Source organism: Equus przewalskii, chromosome 12 (assembly GCF_037783145.1).
Source record: "Equus przewalskii isolate Varuska chromosome 12, EquPr2, whole genome shotgun sequence".
NCBI classification, from domain to species: Eukaryota; Metazoa; Chordata; class Mammalia; order Perissodactyla; family Equidae; genus Equus; species Equus przewalskii.
This window is the reverse complement of record NC_091842.1, coordinates 6500451-6517814: the sequence shown is the minus strand read 5'-3', so window position 1 is coordinate 6517814 and position 17364 is coordinate 6500451. Positions and strand designations below refer to the sequence as shown.

At 42.8% G+C, this 17364-nt stretch overlaps 1 protein-coding gene across 1 annotated transcript in view; it reads right to left on the bottom strand.

Annotated features, from left to right (window-relative positions):
- ARPC1A (actin related protein 2/3 complex subunit 1A) overlaps positions 1-14014 on the bottom strand; it is a 34132-nt gene extending 20118 nt beyond the window's left edge. Inside the window, exons 1-2 of the mRNA XM_008516056.2 lie at positions 7686-14014; positions 2839-2931 (exon numbers count right to left, since the gene is read on the bottom strand). Of these exons, the coding sequence (XP_008514278.1) occupies positions 2839-2902 (64 nt within the window). The 5' untranslated portion in view covers positions 2903-2931; positions 7686-14014. The remainder of the gene's footprint in view (positions 1-2838; positions 2932-7685) is intronic.
- Between the last annotated feature and the right edge of the window lie 3350 nt (positions 14015-17364).

Below are 17364 nucleotides of genomic sequence, written 5' to 3'. Positions count from 1 at the left end.
AATAACCTGGAGTGTACTGTTTATATACCAAAGATTTATTTAAAAATGAGTGAATTATGTCTGAACTGCTTTAAAAAAGATAGTGAATCTACAGATTCAAAGCAATCCATATCAAAATCCTACTGGTTTCTTTGCAGAAATTAATAAGTTGATCCTAAAATTCATATAGGAATGCAAAGGACCCAGAAGAGCCAAAACAAGCATGAGAAAGAACTACAAAGTAGGAACTCACACTCCCAATTTCAAAACGTACAGAGCTACAGTAATCAACAGTGTGGTCCTGGCACTAGGATAAACATAAAGATCAATGGAATAGAATTGAAAGTCCAATAAAACTCCACATTGACAGTCAACTGATTGACAAGGGTGCCAAGATAATTCAACAGGGAGAGAATAGTATTCAACAAATGAAACTGGGACAACAGATATTCACATGCAAAAGGATGAAGCTGGGCCCCTACCTCACACCATATACAAAATTAACACAATGGATCCAAGACCTAAATATAAGAGCTAAAAGTATGACTCTTCTAAGGAAATATAGGTATACATCTTTGTGACCCTGAATTAGGCAATGGTTTCTTTATCTAAGAAAAGATAAAGCAAAAAAAGAAAAAAAAGATAAAATTCAACTTCTCCAAAATTAAAATCTGTTGTGCTTCAAAAGACACCATCAAGAAAACGAAAAGACAACCCACAGAATGGAAAAAGATTTTATAAATCATATATCTGACAAGTGACTTGTATCCAGAATATATAAAGAACTCTTATAACTCAACAATAAAAAGACAAACAACCCAATTTAAAAAATGGGCAAAGGATCTGAATAGACATTTCTCCAAAGAAGACAAATAGACAATAAGCACATGAAAAGATCTTCCACATCATTAATCATCTGGGAAATACAAACCAAAACTAAAAATAGACACTACTTTATACGCACTAGGATATAGTGGGTATAGAGCTATTATTAAACAGACAGACAATAACAAGTGTTGACAAGGATGTGGAGAAGTACTAGAACCCTCACATACTGCTGGTGAGAATGTAAAATGGTGTGGCCACTTTGGAAAACAGTGTGGTAGTTCCTCAAAATGTTCAACACGGTTACCATATGACCCAGCAATTCAACTCCTACCTATGTACTCAAGAGAATCAAAAACATATGTCCACATAAAAACTTATATGTGAATGTTCATAGCAGCATTATGCACAATAGCCATAAAGTGGAAACAACCCAAATGTCCACTATCTGATGAATAAACAAAATGTGGTGTGTCTACACAATATTATTCAACCATAAAAAGGGATAAAGTACTAACACATGTTACAATATGGATGAACCCTAAAACATGCTCAGTGAAAGAGGCCAGAAGCAAAAAGCCTCATAGGTAGCGTATGATTCCATTTAGACAAAATGTCCAGAATAAGCAAATCCATGGAGATAGAAAGTAGATTAGTAGCTGCCCAGGACTGGAAGTTTTGAGGAAAATTGGGAGTGACTACTAATGAGTATAGAGGGTTCCTTTTGAGTAACGAAAATATTCAAACTACATAGTGGTGATTGTTGCATAACTGAACATTCTAACCACCACTGACTTGTATAATTTAAAAAGGTGAATTTTACGTTATGTGAATTATATCTCAATACAGCTGTTATTTAAAAAAAGATAATGAATATAATTTAACTTTTTAAAATAACGCATGGGCATGATACTACACTTCTGTCTCTGTTTTTAGATTTTTTGCTTCCTCCTTGTCATATTATCTGACGTTTTGCTTGCTGTACTGTACCTATTTTTCTTTTTTAAAGATTTCATTTTTTCCTTTTTCTCCCAAAGCCCCCCAGTACATAGTTGTGTATTTTCAGTTGTGGGTCCTTCTAGTTGTGGCATGTGGGATGCCGCCTCAATGTGGCCTGACGAGTGGTGTCATGTTGGTGCCCAGGATTCAAACTGGTGAAACCCTGGGCTGCCGCAGCGGAGCGCAGGAACTTACCCACTGGGCCATGGGGCCAGCCCCCTTGTGCCTATTTCTGAGAGTCTTCTCCACCCCTTTCTAGTTTGCTGGAGCTGGAAAACTAGAAACTTAAGCTTATTATAAATAACATAGTAAATACTAGTTCAGGGGCCGCCCCGTGGCCGAGTAGTTAAGTTCGTGCACTCCGCTTCAGCGGCCCAGGGTTTCACCGGCTCAGATCCTGGGCGTGGACATCGCACTGCTCATCAGGCCATGCTGAGGCGGCGTCCCACCTAGCACAGCCAGAGGCACTGACAATTACAATATACAACTACGTACCTGGGAGCTTTGGGAGAAGAAGAAAGAAGAAGAAAAAAAAAAGATTGGCAACAGTTGTTAGCTCAAGTGCCAGTCTTAAAAAAAAAAAAATTACTAGTTCATACTGCTCTCGGTACCTCCGGAGTAAACCATATGTCTCTGTCAACAGGTTATTTCTAGGTCCTAGCATTCTTAGTAAGTGCTGGATGAGTGTGATGTTATTGTGAAACCACCCCAGACACTGGGTTCTTAGGACAATGACAGATCTCTCTGATACAAACTGTCCTCCAAGAGGTAGTGTGGAAAAAGACGTGGACAGAGTGCCAGAAGCCTTGGGTGTTAGCAACTGGCTCTGACATCATCTTGGTGTAACCAGTGGAAAGTCCGTCCAGTGATCGAGGCCTCAGTTTGTCTAGCTGTAAACCAAAGGACTGACTGAGTTCCCTTCTAAGTCTATGTCTTTTTCACATGTGACACTGAAATGCGCGATCCCTAAAGGTCCCTAAATCTCAAAGTATCCAAGGTACCAAAATAAAGGAGCAAAGTTAACAGTGTACTTACGGGTACGATCCCTGTTCCAGGCATGACAGGTGATCGGCTCTAGTAAAAACTGATGCAGGGACATTATTCTTAGTGTTTTCAAAGGACAGAAAGCTGCAAGGAGCAACAGAAAAAAGCATTTAAAATGGCAAGCAACCACTATTTAAGTTGTCTGAGGAATCCTGAAATGTTTGGGGATAAACAAAAACATTATTGTCCCATTAAAAAAGAATCAATTTCAATGTTAAAAACTTAATCATTTAAATACAACTATCATTGTAACCACCAAGGTATAATTTATTCTGTCAAGGCTCATCAAGGGACACTAAAACGATGGGTTAAAGATTGTTGGGGTAGAGGATATTCACACAGCCTCAAATTATCATCCCACAGATTACGTACTAATTACAATGGGAAAAACGTGCCTTTCCAATAAAAAACTACGTCTCCACCTCAACCAAGTGATCGAACTCAGTATTATAAATAGTGGAACAATCTAATCTGATGGGCCTCTGAGGGGAAGCAACACGAAGTGCACGTGATCACTTATAAATAGTGAGCACATGATTAATCCTCCAGACCAGAACACTTTTAAGAGAACAAAAAGGGGCGCTATTAATAATCACGCTGTGACAATAGGTCATAAGACTACCCGGGAGAAACCTGGTAAGATGGCCAAGCTACCTACGAAGTATTTATGCCAAACGTATTTACTCTAAATCTAATCAACATCCAGACCTAATTTCCAGTTTACAGGAAATAAAGGGTGGAATTAGTTAAATAACACAAGGGGAAATAAACTAGTTAAAACCAGAATGTGTCCCATTCTATACAACAATTGGCCTAGACTATTCAAAAAAGGCAAATGGAGCTGGGGGGACTGTTCTAGATCGAAAGAGCTATGAAAACCAAATCTGATCAATGAAGCTTGATTGGAATCGACATTTTTAAAATAGCCATAAAAGATGTACTGTGTACAATAGGTAAAAGTTAAATTTGGACTACCTACTACATGACAGTAAGGAATTATTTTCAATTTCTTAACTATGGCAGTTGTTTGCTGTTAGGTAGGAGAATGTCCTAGCACTTAGGACATAAATATGATGAAGTGTTTAGGGGTGAAGTGTCATCATGTCTTCTGTAACTTATTTTCAATCTTTTGGAACAAGCAGATAGTAAACGTGGCAAAATGTTAACAACTGGTGCATCTAGGCAGAATATGCAGATGTTTGTTGTATCACTCTTTAAACTTTGTATCGTAACTAAATGAAAAGCAGGAATCTGTGAAACATCATTAAATTAAAAATCATATAAAATTCTCTATCTCAGCCAAACCTAGATCCATTGAAGAAGCAATCACTACCTGAAATAGGAGACATTTTTTCAAAAAAGCAGCCAGCCTCCCCTGCTCCTCCGCCCCCCCTTTTACCATTTCTAAGAGGGGCTCTACCAACACTCTGAAATTTCAATACACTTAAGTACAAGTCACATTAACCTAGGGTGGAGACTGAAACGTGAGACAGGAATCCTGATGCAAGCAGGAAACGAATGGAAGGGCCACCAGAAAGTTGTGAACCAGTTCAGCAGACAAAGCAGAAATCAATCTCAACGGAAAGCAAAAGAAACGTCTCTGCTAATTGTTGTAAAGGAACCCAAAGGTCAAAAGAGATAAGTGCACCCTTAAATAAAACATCTGATATCTGCAACTAGCAGAGAAATGTCAGTGTTTCACATTCTATTCTAAGAGTGAAGATACTTACGTCATTAATTTTTTACTTTTACATGTTCCAGAACGCAAATTGCAACTCAAAAATAAAGACCTCTAATTGGAAATTTAAAAAATGTTTTACAGGAATTTAAATGAGACTGCTTAATTTGTTTTTTAAAAAATAAACTTCCAGGGGGCCGGCCTGGTGGCCCAGCAGTTAAGTTCACACGTTCTGCTTCAGTGGCCCGGGGTTCCCTGGTTCGGATCCCGGATGTGCATCTATGCACCGCCTGTCAAGCCATGCTGTGGCAGGTGTCCCACATATAAAGTAGAGGAAGATGGGCACAGATGTTATCTCAGGGCCAGTCTTCCTCAGTAAAAAGAGGAGGACTGGCAGCAGATGTTAGCTTAGGGCTAATATTCCTCAGAAAAAAAAGGAACTTCCAGATGCTCACTGCATAATCCTCTTTATCTCTGATTTCAGATGCTTACCTCCTACAACAGGTTTTACTCATAGTTACTCAATATAACATGTGTCACAGATATCTCCTTAATTAAAAACAATTTAGTTCGAAAGACACATTTTATAGGCTCCTTTGCAAAGTGAAACAAAATTGGCCTGCAAATTAATAATGTAATGTGAATATCTACATGCCATCAAAGCACACATTTCATGAGCTGCGGACAAAGGCTTTCGCATTTTCAGCTCAGTTTTATAAGCAATGCAGCAAAGCCTTCAAAAGAGGTAAATATTTACACAACGGCATAATTACTTCTAAAATTGCCTTTCTAATTTCGTTATGTCATTCAAGTTCCATATTTGGACAAAGACTCAGACCTATACTTGTTCTATAATCATGTGGCTATTTTGAGTCTGTGGGCCAAAACAACACTCAGGTTCGTCAAATTTATAAGGCACCCAGTAAACACAGCATGTATTCATCAAACTCAGTGAAAGCAGAAGTATAATAGCAGCTTAAATCCTGCACCAAGAAAAGATGTCTTCTGTCATGGAGGGTGATAATTATAAGTTCTAAGCTGTGACTAATATTTAAGTGAAATCTGAAAACCTCTGTCTTAATGAGGGGTAGAGAAGACAAAAACAGACAGACAAAAAGGTGGTGACGTTAAATTTAACAAGCTTCTATTGATGAACTTTTATTGTCCAGCACTGACAGAGAGAACGATTTATAGCACAGTATGATCCCAGGAAGACGCCCGCCCCCAACTCCTTTCTTTACCTGTCACTTTGAGTACAGTCATTCTGATGTTTGGCGAGCTGTGGGCTCTGAAGCCAGGGGGACCTGGGTATGAAACCTGACTTGGACACATACTACCTATGAGACTCTCGGCAGGTCACTCAATCTCTCTAAATCTCATTTTTTCATCTGTAAAACGGACCTACCACTGACATCCCGAGGCTGTTGGCGGGAGGATTAAATGAGATAACAGTGAAAGCATGTAGCACAAAGCCTAGCCCCAAACAGATGCTCTGTAAGTTAGTGCTCTTTCTTCCTTTGACCCAAGGCTTCTGAACTATCCCCAGAAGCACACACCAGTTGGTATCCTCCGAACATGGAAACATCTACATATGCTTTAAATTCTTGGCCCTGGTGCTGGCAGGTATTTGTACAGTGGGAATTCCAGTTCCCTGCTCAGGGTCGGTTTTCAAGACTGTGATTCACCCAGTTTCTAATTGCTCTCATTACACAACCAGTACCAGGTGCTCCAACAAGGTCACCACACCCTCCACCACGTCCAGAGACAGATTCCAACTCCAGGCGCCAGCCTCACCAGCAGACCATCTTAAACTTCTTTATGCAGAATTTGTCTCAGCCTAGGATTAGCTAACTAGATCAAAATCCTGCCACTCTCCCTCCAAGCAGGAGTTTTCATTTTCCAAGATGATCCCTTCCTTTAATGGTGATGTCAACAGAGTCACCTTGGTAGGAAGCAGCCACAGGGCAAAAACACCTTCCTGACTGTTGGATTGTCCTTTGTTTTTCTTTTCTTTTTTTTAAGATACTCGAAGAACCCAGGGCCTAGGTCAAAACAAAAGGGCAGATAAAACTGACAAATGAGGTCAGAAGTAGGATAATTCAGGTCATTTAGGCAACGAGTCGAGGTAGAAAAAAGTAGGTTAGCCTTTCCTTCAGGTTCCAAAACTGCAGTATGAGAACAGATGGCTTTATAATCAAAGATCTAAGCAGTGTACAGTAAGTACCGGGTGGGAGCCAGAAACTCAAATAAATCTGACACTTTTCTGGTCCTCGAAGTCTGGGGGAAGGGGTGTAGGAGAGGAAGGGAAGAGAGAATAGATGTAGGATGCTCAGAAGCAGTAATAATAGCTAACACTGATTGAGCACCTTCTCCGGGCCAGGAACTCTTCTAAGCAATTTATGCAAACAAACTCACTTGATCCTCAGAAAAGCCCTAAAAATCTTCTTTCTTTAGATGAGGAAGCAGGGACTCGGAAAAGCAATCTTCCCAGGGTCCCCCAACCGAGTGGCGGTGCCGGGACTGTAGTGGGGCAGTCCCACGGGAGGGTGGGAACGCGCAAGTGCCATCTAAGAGGTTCCATACAGACAAGGAGCGAGGAGGAGCGAGGATGTGCCATTCTAGCTCAAGGGAAGGAGGCCTCGGAGCGGGGGAATCTTAAAGAACTCCGGGAAGGGTTTTTCTCGAGTTCGGGAGGGTCCCCCAGCAGCTGAAGGCTTGAGGGCTGCCCTAGACATCCCACGCGCGACGACTGCGTGCAGGGACCTATTCTAGATGCTAAAGAGAGAAATGAACGGGCCCTCGTGACGCTCGATCGGGGGAGGGGCTCCCATTCACCACAATTCCACAAATTGTGATGAACGCCCACAAGAGGTGCAAACAGGGCAATGGAAGCGCAGGAGGATTCGTTAGTTCTGGCAGTGAAGGAGGCTTGGAGCTCGCAGATCTTGGGAGATGCGATCTCTCAAGGGGATCCCAGGGGTTCGGCGGGCCCCACGGAGAACAGGCATCCCCGCCCCCTCAGGAGGCCGGGCAGGGAGACCCGGCCCGCCCCTCGGCCTCGAGCCCCGCGGCCTACGCCCCCGCCTCCCCGCCCCCGCGGGGGCCAGTCCGGGGCCGCAGACGCCGACAGAGCCAGAAGCTCGCCCCAGCTGCCCCTTACCTGGGGTCGGGGCAGTCCGGACGGGCTCGGAGCGGAGAATTCGCGGACTCTGGTCAGTCGACGCGAACAGGCTCCGGCGGGCGCGGGCGGAGGACCGAGGCCCAGAGGGAGCGGCTGACAGATCCCGGAAATGGCCAGGGCGCCTGCGCAGCGTGGCCGCGCGGGCGGTCTGCGCACGCGCACAGCTCGGGCGCGCGGCCCGGGTCCCGGGCGGGGGCTGGCGTGGGGAGGGTCGGGTCGCGGAGTGCCTGAAGCGGCGTCACACAACGGCTGGAGAATGGTGACGAGAGGGCGTGGATGTCTTACTCCGTTCCTCGAAAGAGCTCCTCAGACTCGCGGCCGGAAGTGTGGAGCCTTGGCGCTTTCACGAGTGCTGTTGTCAGGAAATGAATGACTGAGAATTGGGGCCTTTCGAGCCACATGGAGCCGACGAACGACTGCGTGCTTCTCCCCGCAGAGTGCCCCCGTCAGAGGCAGTCCCCCTCTGTGGAAAGCCCTCTCCGAGGAACCTTCTCGACCTTTCCTCGGTCAGATCACTTGTACCCTGCTCCCAAGATGGCGCCACAGGACAGAGAAATTGGGGGAATCTAGCAACTCCCCCCAAACACGTGCAGACAGAGCTTGCTGTGCCCATGTGGCTTCTAGAGATGCTCTGAACCCCACTTCCGGCCACACCCGCCGCCCTTGAACCTGTAGGAATTCTGGAGCAGCACCCCTGCCCTTGCGGCCACTGCGGATGGAACTGTGTGGTTCCCTGGGGTGCTTTGCAAGTTTGACCCCAATGCTTAGTGAACCCGTCAAATTCCCGATGTCACCGAGCCACACTGTGTTCTCTGGGGCTAGTTCATCCAGCTGTTCGTGGAGCACGCGTGCCCGGGAAGTAATTGGTGTCACTGTGTCCCGTGGCTACTAAGTCTTGGGTCCCAGGGAGATAGAGGAGAGATTGAGACGGCGGAAAGATCATTGTAGATTAACTGCCTCCTCCCGGAGACAAAGTCTTGGAAAAGGAAGGACAGCACCGCATGGAAGCAAGGATTCCTCGTGTGTCTGCAAGTTACATGAGCCAACCCGGAAGTATGTGGAGTTGGTACCCAGAGTCTACATGCCAACAGTGTTTTATTTAGATTCCACCTCTTTACAAAGGACAGTGCAGTTCCTTCTTCGAAGGAGTTTGTAATCTGGGTAGATGAGAATAACACATACAAATGAATAATACCGGATGTTTTATGATAGATGACAAGGGGAGAAATAACTTAGCCCCAGAAGAGTATCAATAAGCCCTTTAATATTAATCTCTGGTTCTATCTTTTGAGTTCGTGTTTTGCATTTTAGCCTAAGCAAGGCTTATCATTTGATGCATTTCATTTCATACTTTATGAGTCATCCCAGATGGTAGAATTTTACTGCTGAAGGGGCTCTTTGGGTGGAAACCATCTTATTCTATAACTGGGGAAACAGGACCAGAGGATTCTGAGATTTCATGAAAGTTTTGACACAGGTCAGCGGCAGTCCAGAGTCACTGTCCTGATGCCTAGTCCAGAGCATTTCGCATTATCCCATCATGCCTGGGTATAAGAGCCGTTGGGTTCTAAGGAGGGTGAGTTATTTTTAGTTTTTAGACTTGTGTAATGACACTGATTTAATATCCAAAATGAGGACTCTCCCTGTTAAAAAATTAGTTTCAAGGAAGGTGGTACTGAGAAATGGGAAATGGGAAGAAGTGAGGAGTTGGACACTGCCACGTGATGGTTTTGTCTGCTTTGTTGACTAAATTGGAACTGGAATAGGATTGAATTGGAATTTGGTCAAGCTTCATGCGATTAAATGTTTACTGAGTACACACCAAGTGCCAAGTCTTGTGTTAAGCATTTCCTGCAACGTGCTCAAGAGTTGATTAATATCTCTCTGTCCTCAAGGAACTTAAAATGGGTTAAGATCAGTTCACAGATAGTTTTAAATAGAAGGAAATGCACAGTGCCTCGAACCTGCAAGGTCCTGGTTAGTGTTTGTTGAATGAAACTATGAATGAATGAAATAAACAGTCTAGGATTTCAAAGAACACAGAGATTACCACCAGTTGGGAATGGGGGGGGAGGGGCTTGTATAGACACATCAGGACTATCACCAATTATAGATCCAAAAGATTATGTGTTTGCAAAGCCCTAAGGATTTCCTTCTGCTCAAGAGAGCTTTGGTTTAGTATCTGGAATGTGGGTTTGGAGAGTAAGAAGATTGGTTCTTACTTGTGCCACCAGCTGAACCACAGTGAACACTGAATGCCAATCTGCTTCCATTTCTGTCTTACGTGGGTCAGTGCCTGCCACCTACTCACCACAGAGACTGTTGGAAATATTATTGAATCAGTGCCTGTAAAAACTATGCATAAGCAAAAGGGTAAAAACATAAATGCATACTCTGTGTTAATCCTTAGGCTTTAGATATTGTCATATTTGCTGGGTATCGTGCCAAGGAGGGAAAGTTTCCTGTAGAAAGGATCTTCTACAATTCAGTGCAGAGGGATTGAAAAATGCAAGTGGATTTTTCCACTGTAGGCTGCTCACCCGGTTCATTTCCACAGCGCAGGGATGGGACCAGTTTATAGGGTGTCTAAGGGCATAAAGTAGTCCAGATGGTATATAAATAGCATGCTGTCACAAATACCATCCTTACAAGGCAAGCACATAAGCGTACTTATGAATACCAAGTATTGTTTTTCTGATTTGATAAATCTGCAGGCCATTGGTCTGTAAATCTGCTGGAGGCAGCGCCACTTCATACGCATTTTGTTTCTAACACTTTTTCCGTGTTGTTATGCAATCTTAGATTATTTTAATAAAAAGGTAGTATGATGGAGTGCTTAAGAGAGTTCATTGACTTTGGAAATAAATAGAACTGACTCTGCAGCTTACCAGCTATTATGACTTTGGGCAAGTCAATCAACTTCTCTAAGTTTATGGTCTATTTGTTTTGCTTTGAGGAAGATTAGCCCTGAGCTAACGTTTGCCGCCAATCCTCCTCTTTTTTGCTGAGGAAGACTGGCTCGGAGCTCACATAGGTGCCCATCTTCCTCTACTTTATATGTGGGATGCCTACCACAACATGGCTTGCCAATCGGTGCCATGTCTGCACCTGGGATCCGAACTGGTGAACCGCGGGCTGCCAAAGCGGAAGGTGCGAACTTAACCGCTGTGCCACCGGGCCAGCCACTCTAAGTTCATTGTCAAATGAGGGTAATGGTTCCCACCTCTTAGGGTTGTTCTAAGGATTAAAATAGACAATGTACATAAAGTGCTTGACAGTTCTTGACACATTAAAAGCACTCAATAAATTGTGGCAATTATTATTCAAACATATTGTACCAAGTTGATTGTCATAATTTACTATTTCCCAGTTGTTTTTCCCCAGTCTGTGGCTTCTCTTCATTCATTCTCTTGATGTCTTTCAAAGAGCGGAAGTTTTTAATTTTGAGGAAGTCTGTTTATCAGATGTCATGGCTAAGAAATCTTTGCCTAATCCTAGGTTATATTGATTTTCTCCTCGTTTTTTCTAGAAGTTTTATAGTTTTTCATTGATTTTAGACCTTATGTTTTTGATGTGTTGCCCTTAACCTAAACTTGCGTTGCTGGGAGAAGTCCTACTTCGTCTTGATATATTATTCTTTTTATACGTTATTGTATTCAGTTGCTAAAATTTTCTTAAGAATTTAACAATTTAAAATTTAATTTAAAATCTTTGCTTATGAAGGATGTTGTTTTGTAGTTTGCTTTTCTTGTAATTTCTAGTTTTGGTCTCAGGAATTCTGGCCTCATAAAATGGGTTCAGAATTATTTCTTTCTCTTCAGTTTTCTGGAAGATTTTGTATAGATTTGGCATTTCTTAGTTTCTAAACATGGGAGTTTTAAGTTATATTTTTGTTAGTGATTTCTACCTCAATTGCATAATTTCCAGCTTCATTACTCGTTTGTTTTTGCTTCTTATTCTTTCAGTTACTAAGAAAGGTGTGTTAATGTCTCCCAAATGATTCTGGATTTATCTGTTTCCTCTCTAATTCTGTCTTTTTTTTTCCCCAAAGATTGGCCCCTGAGCTAACAACTGTTGCCAATCTTTTTTTTTCTTCTTCTTCTCTCCAAAGCCCCCCAGTACATAGTTGTCGATTCTAGTTGTAGATCCTTCTAGCGGTGCTATATGGGACGCCACCTCAGCATGGCCTGATGAGTGGGGCTAGGTCCGTGCCCAGGATCCAAACCAGCAAAACCCTGGGCCGCCAAAGTGGAACTCACGAGCTTTGCTTGGCCACGGGGCCAGCCCTTAATTCTGTCATTTTTTTCTTTTCTTCTTTTTTTTTTTTTTGAGGAAGATTAGCCCTGAGCTAACATCTGCCAATCCTCCTCTTTTTTTTTTTTTTTTTTTTTTTTGCTGAGGAAGACTGGCTCTGAGCTAACATCTGTGTCCATCTTCCTCTACTTTATATGTGGGATGCCTACCACAGCATGGCTTGCCAAGCGGTGCCGTGTCTGCACGCGGGATCCAAACCAGCGAACCCCAGGTTGCCGAAGTAGAACGTGTGAACTTAACTGCTGCACCACCGGGCCGGCCCCTAATTCTGTCATTTTTAAAACTGTACTTTGAGGCTATATCATAGGTGTCTCTGTGTTATAAAATTCATCTTCTGATGAATGTTTTTTCATTATGAATTGTTCCTTTCTAACAGTGCTTTTTGTCTTAACATGTACGTCTCTGATATTAATGTATCTATACTAGCCTTCTTTTCATTAGTGTTTGCGTAGCGTATCTTTTTCTCTCTTTTTGCTTTCAGCTTTTCTGTTACCTTATGTTTTTAGATGTGTTGCCCTTAACATATAGCTGCATTTTATTTTTATAGCGTATTTATCTCTTGACTGAAATATCCAGTCCACTTACGTTTTAAGTAATTAATGATATATTTGAGTTTAACTCTACCATCTTTTTATATGCTTGATTTTTCTCCTGGCTATTCTGTTTCTTTTTCTCTTCTTTCCTGCCTTTTTTTGCGTTGATTATTTTTTATTATTCCATTTTCAAGGACTGATTCAGAGGTGTGCTGGAGCTGGCTCACACCGGCTCAGGAGAGCCAGTTGTGCCCATCTCTTCCCAACTCCGTGTTCAGTAACCTCTTGTTGGTAGCTTGAGATCAGCCAGCATAGAAAGTAGCAAAGGATGCAGATCAGGGCTTTTGTCCTGTGGAGAGTTGGTTGTTAAACATTTACCAGCACACCACTGATTAGTACTTTCTCTTCCTGGATAGTGCAAAGGTCTTAGAAAAGCTTAACTCCATTATTAGCCTTCTTCACAGTTATATTCTGTTCTTGTCATGCATTTTAACTCTATAGTAAATACATTTTGCTATGGAGATTGACATGTAAATCAGTAGAATGAATAAAACAGATTGCCCTCCGTAATTTTGGTGGGCCTTATCCAGTCAGTTGAAGACTTGAATAGAACAAAAGGCTGACCTCCCCCAAGTAAGAGAGAATTCTATCTGCCTGACAGCCTTTGAACTGGAACATTGGCTCTTTCTGGTTCCACAGCAGCTTCTGGCCTCCAGAGTCAAACTGGGACGTCAGCTCTGCAGAGTTTTTCTCACTAGCCTCCATAATCATGTGAGCCAATTCTTTATAATAAAGTCTCTTTGTATCTATCTGCCTACCTGTATATCTCTATCTGCGTGTCTGTCTATCTGTCTCTCTCTCTCTCTCCTATTGGTTCCATTTCTCTGGAGAACTCTGACGAGTACAAGAGACATTTGCCAGAACTCTCATCCTTGGAGGGCCCTGGATTCCAGCTTTTGTCTCTGTGGTCATGATAGGCTGTTCAAAGTACTTCTCAGGCTCTCAGCCATCTGTTCTGGAATCAGCAAATAGCCCTTGGGGTAAAGCAGTCCTAAAATGCTGGGCTCACTCTCTGATGTTCTCTTTCCTCTTGGATATTGACCTGCTATTTACTACCTTATCACCTCTCTCTTATCTTTGAGTAGATGTTTTGTATATTTTGTCCACCTTTCTAATTGTCATTAGAGAGTTTTCTGTTGCCCTATTTCTCCATTACCAGAATCATTTGTTAAGTAACCATTTAAAAAAGTCATTTTATTTTGTGAAATCCTATTGCCTTAATTACATATCGTTAACACATTATTACGTTGTTTATTTGCTCTGTAGTACATGTTTGTTGCAAGTTAAAGGGAATACTTAATTCTCATCCAATAGAGCGTATATTGTTGTGTACTCCTCGCAGAAGCAATCACGGTGGAGTTCAAGTGTTAAATAATTGGGTAACTGGTGTTTAAAATGTTTATCTTATGCAGAAGTGTTTGGAGAATTATTTTTAGGTGTTTAAAGAGGGTTTGAGCGATATTTAGAGAAATTGGTTGGGAGTTTTTGGACAGGCGGTGAGTGCATTCTTATTTTCTCGTTTAAAAGAATGTGATATAGGCTCCTTTGATCTTAGAATTATTTTCAGGAATGGATTAGCCCGTGATGACTATGGTTGTAACTGCAGCACATAGCATACCTCTGATTTTGCGAAGATGTCGGCAAAAGCTGAGTAATTCCACTCCTGGAGAGAAGTTGACCCACAAAAACAGTGTCTCTCCAGGAACAAATTTAAAGTGGTAGAAAATTGCAAGTCTAATGATTATTTTTGTAAGAACACCGAATGAAATAGCTGGTTTGCTCGTGGGCGTAACTGTCCTTGTTTGAATCCTGCTTCTGGGCCTGACGCTTAGATGGTGATGAACCCAAGTGTCTGCCTCCGTCTGCACACACTCCCTAAGTGATCTCCCAAGCTCTTGGCTTCAGTTAGCACCCACAGGTCGCCGACCCTCAGAGGTGTGTCTCACTTCGTTCCTGACCCCTGATTGTTCTGACTATTACTGAGCTTCTCCACCTGGTTTCTCATCGGCTCCCGCTCCGATTCAATACCTACAACCTGTTATTTCTCTTCCCTTCCTCTCATGAGATTCTACTGTCCTCTCTACCTCTCACTTTGTCATCTTCTACCATACACTGATTACTGACACGCAGGCAGTTGCCAAGTCATATCAAATCTATCACCTATGTATTTCTTTTTTTTTCCCACAGTAAAACTTGCAAACCTACAGAAAAGTTACAAGAATAGTATATGGCATATCGATATCCCTATTTACTTCGATTCACCAGCTGTTAACATTTTGTCACGTTTGCTTTATCTCTTTATATATATATAAGTAATAATAAAAATGGTTATTATCATTATTATTTGTTGAACCATTTGTAAGTCACAGACATCATCACTCTTCATCCCTAAATACTTCAGGGTGCACCTCTGAAGAACAAGGACCTTCTCTTACATAACTATAATACAATGATCAAATTCAGGACATTTGACAGTAATTCAATATTATTTACTATAATAATAATATAAGTTAATTACAGACTTAATTATATAACATAATATATAAGTTCGTCTTCAGATTTCAAGTTATTCCAATAATATCCTTTCTAGCAATTTTTTTCCTTGATCCCAAAGCCAACCCAAGATCATTTGTTGCAGCTGGTTGTCATGTTTCTTTAGTCTAATCTGAAGTAGTTCCTCAGCCCTTTTTTCTCATTGCCTTTCACAGCACTGACAGTCTTTAAGAGCCCACACCAATTATTTTATAGAATATTCTTAGTTGGGGTGGACACTGCCTTAATCAAGTGATCAAAGTTAACAACACAGTGGCACACATTGACATCATATGTCTTCTGGTGTGATGCAGTGGATGGGACACAACTTTGCTTATGTGGTATTCCTGCCAAAAATGCATAACCTGAATCAAATCATGACAAACCTCCCTTGCCCTCCGAATAAAATCCATACTCCATAATGTCACCAAGATCTCTCGTGCTCTGTCACCTTCATCTCTCACCATGTCCTCTGTGTGGCAGACACTCTAGCTATCCACATTTCCCCTTTCCCCCCTTGGCTTCCCACTTTTGTTGAGGTGGCTCTCGGGGAGGTTGGGCCCTTCGCCAGTCCAGGGAATGAACCACAATTGGTCCATATCTTATGTGGCAACCCCATTACCATTGCTGCTGGTCCGTTTAGGGATGGGCGTGTGACCCATTTCTGCCAATGACTCAAGAGGAAGTCTCTGGGGAGCTTTTTGCTCCTTGATAACAAGGATGGTGAGGAAGTCTTTATGCTTTTCCTATCTTGAACGTGGTTGTGGGAAGATACGACGGTTAGAGCTGGGGCAACTGTCTTGACAGACCCAAGGGTAAAGCAGAGTGGAAAGGGAAGACCTGCATGCTTCCCATGGCACTGATTCTGAAACCACCTGTGACTGCAGGGGTTGGTGTGTGAGATCATTGAATGTCTCTTGTTTGCGCCATTGTTGGCTTGGGTGCTGCTACTTGCCACCAAGCACACACTTAGCTGGTCCTCCCCACTTCCACCTTCCGTTCCCGCATGCCCTCCCTCCCCTTGATGCCTAACTCCTACTCATCCTTAGACTTCGGCAAAGATATGATTTCCTCCAGATCGCCTTCCTTTGTCTTCCAAGACTGGGCTGAGTGCCTCTCCTGTAGCATCCTGCACCTACCCCCACCGTAGCCTTCCTAATTACTAAACCTAATTCTTATAATACAGTTTTCCCCCTGGTCTAAATGTCTGGTTACTATTTTGCTACCTATATTTAAAGGTGGGTTTTTTAAATGCCTGTAGAGAAAAGTTTTGTAGAATGACTACTCCAAAGCAGCAGGGTACATTTTTCGTTAGCCTAAGCCAGGGTTCAGGAAGTAGAGGAAAGACTGGTCCCTTCTAACAGCCAGCAGGTTCCCTTCCAATGTTGTGATTCTACCGTAACTCAAGGTTGGCCTTTCCACAACAGATCTCCAGCCCCCATTCCTGGTAGCTTGTGGGTGGAAGGGTCAGGGGTCTTTGTGACGATTTAGTGATTTCTGGAAACACCCAAGGGTGTGCTCCATCGGAAGACCCAGGATTGATTCCCATGGGAAAGGAGGAGGAAGATGATTGGTAGTTTTAAATGTACCCAGGATTTTTTTTAATCGAGTGTGATAAGACACACAGACATGGAAATGATAGTCATGAAGGAAGACGTTTTTATACTCAGATTCACCATTAGAAGCAGGAGGCACAGCATGGCCTGCCTCTCAGGGCCACGTGGGGAAGCACCAGGGCCGGTCAGGAGGCAGAGGAGTGAGGGGACAAGGCTTTGTTGTGGTTTCCATGGGAAGGACTGGGCAAGGCAGGGTACGCAGGTTTAGGATTGGCTAGTTTGAATAATTTCAGTGGGCTCTGGGGCATAGGAGCTGTTCCCAGTTGTCTGGTACCTGGCCCTGGGATGATTAGGGCAAGGGGATATTGCCTCCTAGAATATAAGAGCTAGACGGAGGAGGTGGTTTGGAGTGGGGGTTCTGGATTGGTTAGTCTGTGTATGAAAGCTGTCTGCCATCTCTAAGAATTGGCTAGCCCTGGGAGAGGCAGTGTCTCCTCAGTCAGGGAAGCCCCAGGTGCTGGAGCGCCAAGAATACAGAAAATAAGAAAATACAGTTAATACAAAATTTAGCAGCCTTAAAAGCTAGCACAAAACATTTAGCAAAACCATTCAGATAGTCTTCGCTCCATTTACTCTGCAGAACATGGTGCCAGTGCCCTGATT